Source organism: Crocuta crocuta, unplaced genomic scaffold, assembly GCF_008692635.1.
Source record: "Crocuta crocuta isolate KB4526 unplaced genomic scaffold, BGI_CrCroc_1.0 scaffold343, whole genome shotgun sequence".
Classification (NCBI taxonomy): Eukaryota; Metazoa; Chordata; class Mammalia; order Carnivora; family Hyaenidae; genus Crocuta; species Crocuta crocuta.
In genome coordinates this window covers 3,146,643-3,154,924 of record NW_027532679.1, presented here as the reverse complement: position 1 = coordinate 3,154,924, position 8,282 = coordinate 3,146,643, and the positions used below count along the sequence as shown (strand labels likewise).

The 8,282-nt window shown below is 39.6% G+C and overlaps 1 protein-coding gene across 2 annotated transcripts in view; it reads left to right on the top strand.

Moving 5' to 3' along the window:
- The first annotated feature begins 854 nt into the window (after nucleotides 1-854).
- CLINT1 (clathrin interactor 1) overlaps nucleotides 855-8,282 on the top strand; it is a 58,245-nt gene continuing 50,817 nt past the window's right edge. For both annotated transcript variants that reach the window (XM_077780738.1, XM_077780737.1), the window contains exon 1: nucleotides 855-1,059. In XM_077780738.1, coding sequence (XP_077636864.1) covers nucleotides 1,019-1,059 — 41 coding nt within the window. In that variant the 5' untranslated portion in view covers nucleotides 855-1,018. The remainder of the gene's footprint in view (nucleotides 1,060-8,282) is intronic.

The window sequence follows — 8,282 nt, the reverse complement described above, 5'->3', positions numbered from 1 at the left end:
TTTATTCCTAGGTATTTTATGGTTTTTGTTGCAATTGTAAGTGGGATTGATTCCTTGATTTTTCTTTCTGCTGCTTCATTATTGTATAGAAATGAATCTGATTTTTGTGCACTGATTTTATATATTGTGACTTTGCTGAATTCATGGATCAGCTGTAGCAGCTGTTTGGTGGAATTTTTTGGGTTTTCCACATAGAGTATCATGTTGTCTGCAAAACGCGAAGGTTTGACTTCCTCCTTGCCGATTTGGATGCCTTTTATTTCTTTGTGTTATCTGATTGCTGAGGCTAGGACTTCCAACACTATGTCAAATAAGAGTGGCGAGAGTGTACAACCCTGTGGTGTCCCTGACCTAGGGAGAAAGCTCTCGGTTTTTCCCTTTTGAGGAGGACATTAGCAGTGGGTCTTTCCTATCTCAGGTAATTTTTTTTAACAAGACTTATTTTACAAGAAAATCCTTTCAATGAGGAATTCGAAGTTTCAAAATCATAGCTGCTGTGGTACTTGTTACATATTTAGGACTGTTTGGGGGAGAAACAATACTTACTATTTGAAAAACGTGTCTGAGGGCTGCTGGATCCTACACGAGTGCTTCCAACACTTGAGCATGGAGGATTCCTTAAAGCACAGATTCCTGGTCCCCACCCCAGAGTTTCTGGTTTCGAAGGTCAGAGGCATGGGGAATAGTGCGCAGAATTGGAGAATCTAACAGAAATAGTACCAAGTTTACCACACTAACTCTCAGCTTAAACTTTCCGCTAGCCCGGAGGAGAACTACAAGTCCCGGCGTGCCCCGCGCGCAGAGGGCGGAAAGTCGGGCACTTCCGCTCCACGCAGCGCCTCTGCCCCCGCGTCTCGACGTGTCACCAGCGGCGCCGCGGCTGTGGCAAGAGAAGGACCTAACTGGGGGAGTTCGAGGCGGCGGACGGCGGCGGTGACCCCGGCCTGGATCTGCCCCGGCGCGGAAGTGTTCCGGGGTCTGTGGGGAGCAGGGGCCGGCTCGGCCCGCGCGGGGCACGATGTTGAACATGTGGAAGGTGCGGGAGCTGGTGGACAAAGCGTGAGTATCGGGGGTCAGTTGTGGCTAAGGCCCACGCAGAGGAGGGGAGGAAGGGGGAAGGGGAGCTGGCCCTGCGCCCGGGGCTGCCCGCGTCACGCCCCCCGGCTCGGCCAGTCCCATCATGGCGGCGGCCGGCTGTCCCTCCGGGCTGGAGCTGCTCCCGACCGGCGAGGGTGAGAAGGGACCCTTCCTCGTTTCAAAACACCCTGTTAGCCCCCTCCTCTCCGGTGCAGGCCTTCCTCACCTTGCTCCCACCCCCATCCCTCTAGGCACAGTCCCTTTGGTCAGGGGAGGGGGCGGGGTTGTCCGGAGCTGGGTCACTGCCCTGGCCTGAGGACTGTCTTGGCCCCAGGCTGAGGGCTTTGCCTCCAGGGCAGCGGGGAAGGCTTGGAAGAGGGGGACGCAATGCATTGACTCTCTGTGTTCTCAGGGTGTGGTGCGGAGACTTAGGCCTGGCCGGGTTGCTTACTGGGTTTCTTTTAATTCCTAATGAACCCGAAGTGTTGGAGTGGGTGGTAGGTGTAACAAGTGGCCATTGTGGTCAGGCTGAAGTTGCTCAAGAGGGGATTCATCCTTTGCTTTTCTAATACTAGTGAAAGTAGATCACCTCAGGACTTATTGTGATTCTTCTTTTTCCTCTTGTTTCCTTTTCCACTTCATTTTTGGAGGGTCACTTGTTCCATTGGGCTCAATTAACAAGTCGTTAAGAAATACACCCTAAAGAAGGAAACAACCCAGGTTTATATCCTGTTGATCTACTTTTAACTTCCCTGACAGGTGAAATGACTAATACGTAGGTGATTTCCTTTAAGAGTTAGGTTATAACTTTAGTGTCTCACTACACCAGAAAAACCTTGACACTGAACAGACATAACATTTAGTGAGGACTTCTAGGCCAGCAGGAAACAAAGTGTAAGAATTTAACCAGTCCTCTTCCTTTTGGCTACTAGAGATTGTGCAATATGTGTGGTGACAGCAACATTGGTGACACCAACCCAACCTAAAATCAGGAAGTGTTCATGGCAAACTATTGAGTTTTTCTTGACACCAGAAAAACACAAAACAAAACTCACAATTGAAGTGGCTTGGATAATCATCAGATGGTACTTAGAGTTTGGCTGTATTTTCCAATTTGTTGTGCTACTAAGAAGGCAGTAGAGCACCAAAGGAACACGGGTTTCAGAGCCTGCAGAGCTGGGTTCAAGCTCTGAAACCTTGGCAAGTTAACCTTTAGGGGCCCCAGTTTTTTTAGGTGCTGTATGAAAGTAATGATAGTTACCTACCTTATAGTGTTGTTGTAAAGCTTAAGGGCTAAGGCCTTTACATATAAAGCCCTTGACACCGTATACTTAGACCAGTATACTTTGGATAACGGTAGCAGATGTTCTGCATTGAGAGTGAGATAAACATTAAAAGAGAAACTCCGTGTTTGAAAAATGGTTAGCTTTAGTAATTTTCCTTTATCAGCTATTCATTTGACCATTGAGTCCTCAGACATTTATTTTGTGTTTATCTTGCTACTTATATTCCCTTTGCTTCCTAACGATAAAATTGTGGTTCTTTTCCAGATCCAGGTTCATTAGTTGTTTTTATGTATTTTTAAATTTTTTTCCTATGGGCCCTGTGCATGCCCTGTTGGATCATTGGTTGTTTTTTTAATATATGGTATAAAGACTTGGATACTAGCTTACATAGATTTGAAAGTCCAAAAGTCTCTACAAAACTCTATTGCTAAGCCAGAGAACAGCAAGAGAAATACACTAAGGAAAGCCTTGTTATCTTGGAAGACTAAGTGTGTGGTACTCACAAATTTGCAGAAGCTATATACGTTTTTCAGGAGACAGAGATCAAGGCAATGTTCCTGCTGCTGCTTTATGTTTGCTGTTGTTTTCATCACCTGTGTTACTAATCTTCAGGTGTTCAGATTAAATTTGCTACATAAGGAGTTTTCAAGTCATCTAATGGAAGAACTGTTGCTGAAAAAGAACTTCTATCTTCCTTTTTACTACCCAACTTAAAATGGAGACTTGAGCCAAGTTATTCAGGAACATGTAAGAATTCTGCCACCAAGGACTTTTTAAAGCTTTTGTGGGTGTCTGACACATGATACTAAGGTTAGAATGTGAGGTTATTTTACTGAATACTCAGGATTTAATTTTATCTTTCACTAGCAGGAGAGAAGAAAATTCTTCCTTCAAAATGTAAGCATCTTACAGAACTAGTACCTGTGGCACTGTGTTCAGTTAGATTCTTCACCTTAAAATGCCTTAATGGAGGAGAAACCAATCCATAGAATGGCCAGTTTGATTATTAGGGGAGTAAGGTATTGAGGAAACTTGGAAATGCAGGAACGACGAAGTGATTAAGGACTGCTCAGAGAGTTTGGATTAATAGAACGAGTTCTTACATATTGGGAAGGGCACCAGTTAGGGGTTTTGGAGACCCAAGTTCAGATTCCAATACTGCCTTTTAAGCTAGCCATATGTATAATTTTGGAGAGAATCACGTAAATCTCCAAATGATAGATTCTGTATCTGTAAAATGATGGGATGAGGGTAGACAAAGTCTGTTTTCAGCTTTACTGGCTATTTGGAGACATGAATTTCCATTGTGGGGTGGGGGATTGGGGGGAGATGTGGAACTAGTATTTCATAGCACTACATTTTGGAAAGTCCTCCTCCAGAGACAGTTTCGGCTGAAAGGGGAACTTTTTAGAAGTGGTAATCAATAATTGCTATATTTAAATGCTTTATGCAGTAAATACATGCAACCAGTGACTCAGGAAAACTAGGACTATTATTTAGCATATATCCCTATCCAGTGAGGTTTACTTGAGAAAAAATGTTTTCTTTCAAAATGTGTTCCCTAGAGCTGCAAGTATGGTGGCAGTTCTGAAGTATATTGATGTATTTCAAATATTGGCTTTTGAAAGCTTGAAGACATGGAGGGTGAGGAGATATTTTCCACAATTGTTGACCTCCTGGTAGTATTCAATGGCTTGTTGTGCAGAATACTCTGAAACTGAGGAAAAGCAGATAAAGTCATGGGCCAGCCAGAGCTTAGAGTACCAGTTTCCTCCCACTTGTACTCAAGTTGCATAAAAGACAGCTGTGGCAGGAAAGGATAAGTGGCACCACTCCCACCAACTAGGACTAGCTTGACAGTTATCATCTTGTAACCTGCCTTCTTGTAATAAAGTTAGATACACTGATATTTTGTTATCCCTAACGTGGTACAAATTAAAAGTTGCTGCAGCTCTGTTCTGTTTTTTCTCCAAACTTTGGGAATTTAGTGAACATGACAGATAGTGGTAGATCAAAACTGCTACTTATTCAAGCCCAGTTAACCCTTCTCTTTCATCGCAGGGAGTAATACTAGCGGTGAATCTATTTCATCAGTGGCCCTTACTCTTTTTATGACTGTGATTCAAATAGTGCTGGCCAACTACTATAGGTGGGCAACTCCTATAGGTAGTCCTTTTAAGTTATTTTCTTAAGCATGGTTTGCATTTTACCTTATAAGTTGATTTTTGTTGGTGTTAACATGCGTTTTTACCTCCTAAATGTTTGTAGAGCTATAGAAACTACTGTTGCCTAGTCTAGACCCCAGAAGGAGAATCTTTTATTTTTTAAGAATATAGTTCATTCAGTTATTTCAACAGATGATACTTTTTTTTGTTGGAGTAGTACTGTATTTTCTGAACTTGAAAAGTATAATACAGTACCCTGCCTTCAAGAAACTTGCCAGTATAAATATGCTACAATTTGAACTTATCGTCAGTTTTGCTTTTTAGTCACCAGATGGTTTCCCCCTTATTTTCCCTATCTTACCAGTAAATCTTTGTTCCGTTTGCTTCTAAGAATTTGAAAGTAGATATGATTGTCAGTTTTTTAGTCTTCCCATATCAACTTTTATGGGAACCAATTATAGATAATTGTTATTGCTGAAATAATTAATTATCCTCCCTCTCTTCTAGTAAGTGGATATAAGATGTTAAGAATTTAATTCCAAAGAAAGAAGAGTTTAATTTATCTTCTGCCAGTATTTCTGTAGTTCAAATTAGCCTATTTAGTACTACTGTCAAAATACTTTTTAAAATCACTTAGTTGCCTCTTATGTTTTTCTGTGCCCTGTACTGTTAGTTTACAAGTAGTTTTTCATTTGTTTACTGATATATCCACTAAAAGTTCTTGTTTGTTTTTTCTAATTTTAAGTACCACTTAATTTAGTTAATACTTGTTTTTACAGAATGACTCCACAGTTGAACCTTTTTCTGTGCTTTTGTATTATTTTCTTAACAAATTATTTTTTAATATTTATTTTGAGAGAAGGAGTGGGAGAAACCCAAGGAGGCTCCCTGCTGTCAGCACAGGCCTCAACTTGGGGCTTGATCCTGGGAACCATGAGATCATGACCTGAGCTGAAATCAAGAGTCAGACGCTCAACTGAGCCCCCCAGGCGCCCTTCTTACTTATTTCTAGTGTTTACTTAGTATTTCTTTTAAGAAAGAGTATAGGCAGTTTTTTTTTTTCTGAAGTTTTTTAAATGTTTACTTATTTTTGAGAGAGAGAGAGAAAGAGAACACAAGCAAGGGAGGGGCAGAGAGAGACAGTGACACAGAATCTGAAGCAGGCTCCAAGCTCTGAGCTGTCAGCACAGAGCCTGACATGGGGCTCGAACCCATGAACTGTGAGATCATGACCTGAGCCGAAGTCAGATGCTTAACTTACTGAGCCACCCGGGTGCCCCTCTTTTATACTTTTTTAAAGTGTCGCTTCATGAGCTTTCCTTGTTTGGTATAATTATGTGTGTTTATATGTTTTTATCATAATTTGCTAGCAAAACACATTATCCTCCTGTATCTCCAGATGATACTTAATGACTCTGGGAAGCAGTTTGGTTCAGACATCAGAACTGGATCAAAATCCTAGGTCTGCTATGAAGAAACAGTGGTCTTGGACATTGGAACAATATCTCTTAAATTTTTCTGTATAGAAAATGGAGCTGATATTTATTTTACAGGGTTCTTGTGAGGATTAAGTTCATGCGAAACACTTAGCATATTACCTGACATAAACTCTTGAAACACCTGTTATTATTATGTAATGCAGAAAATAATTTATAACAGAGAAAACAAAGGAATATAGTGTTTAAAAGAATAAAGAAAATATTGCTGTTAGACTAGATTATTTACAGGTATGTAAGGACTGTGTCTTAATCCATGAATCATTATTTTCAGTGAGCACCCTCATAAAACTCTTCACCTGAATGGACTTCTTAACCTACATATAGGAAAACTCATATAAATATTTCCAGTGTGTGTGCCATGTATTTTCACCAAGTCATAAGTACTTTAATATTGAAAACCATGTTACAGAAGTAATTCTTTAAAAAGGTATGTTGAGGAATAAAGTCTTTGGGGAGACATATTGCAATTTCCATTCTGCTCATTTTTGTTCAATTTGTTTTGTATTATCTCGTTATTAATGATAGTGCTAATGTAAAACGTTCTCCTAAAATGTAAAAAGATTTATTTTTTGAAGGCAAATTGAACTTGATAGTTAATTCTTCTTTTTTTAAGTTTATATATTTTGAGAGAGAGCATGCATGCAGTGGTGGGGAGGACAGAGAGAGGGGGAGAGAATCCCAAGCAGGCTTCATGCTGTCATCGTGGAGCCCGATGTGGGGCTTGATCTTATGAACCACGAGTTCATGACCTGAGCTGAGACCAAGAGTCAGACACTTAACTGACTGAACCAACCAAACACCTCCTAATTCTTAAAGAAACTGAACAGTATCAAGAAAAACAACCCTCTAAAATATATCACATTTGTGATCTCTGACAATAGATGAGCAGTATATACAGGGAAAGCACGTTACAGAAAGAGCTTTCCAATTATTCAGCCCATTCTCCTAAGTATGCAAGAAATTCTTTTGGCTTATGAGAGCTCTTTAGCCTGAAGATTAAACACAGGTAAAAGAACATACATAATGTATTCCCATGTTGGAACTGATTTATAGCTAATTATGATTTGTGGATAGAGTTAGCTAATGAATTATTAGATAGGAGTAATTTTGTTAATGTGCACCAATAGGCATGTTTTGTATTTAAGTGAGTTTGCCAATTGTTTTAGAATGTCTTTTGACATGCGAATTTTGTTTAGTTTCTAAATTCTTGAGTATTTGAGTTCTACATAATTCAATTATCAATAAGTTTTTTAAATTTTCATATAAATTCATCATTCACCATTCTGTGGTAAATGTGTATGCATGCTTTTGAAATCTTTCCCTCAAAAAGTCTCATCCAGATTTGCCTTAGATTTTTAAAATAGCAAAAATACGTGCATTGAAAATTCAGTTTCTTGTTTTCCTTGCCCTTTGTTTTCATGTATTTTTAGTAGATCATTAAAGAACAGTACAAATAAATACACTGAGAATTTTTTTCTATTGATTTTTCTCATATTTGTTCCTCAACTTAAGGTTGTATGATTGAAGCTTTTTATTCGCAGTTAAACCACAATGGTTAAGTAACATCCTTAGTTGGATGTGTTTGGCTTATATTTAGAAGTTTGGTACTGAATGGGTTTTTGAATTGTGGCTCATTTCTCATGAAGCCAAATAAAAATTTTAACCCTGCAATCTGCTCTCCACACAGCAATGATTGATTCTTGAGAAATAGTAAATCAGATCTGTCTCAGCTTTTCAGTCACTTTTCATCTCCCTGCTCTCAGCCTGTACTTGATCTGGCTCTCTGCTGCCCCCTCTGACCTCATCTTCCATCACTCCATGATTTTCCGTTCACTTTCTGTATAAAATAGCATGCATCCACCTAAGTCATTCTTTTCCCCCTCTGCTTCCTTTATTTACATGCATTGTGCTCTTGCCTCTAGGATGTGAACTCTGTGAAGGCAGGGACTTTGTTTTGTTTACTGCTGTATTACTAACTCTTAGAATGGTATATGACGTATAGTAGGTGTTCAGTAAATATCTTTGAATATGTTGTTTGATAAGCTGATGTATATTACTGAAGAAATCTTTTAAGATATTTCTAATAGAAGCTAATAGTTATTTAGTATCTGCCATGTGCCAATAATAATAATGGCAACATTATTATCATCTTCAATTTATTGAGGAGTAAATGGGCCACAGAGAAGTCCAGGAACTGGCTGAAAGTAGCACATCTAGAAAATAGAGTCTAGATTTAAGTATAGATGTTTACTTTC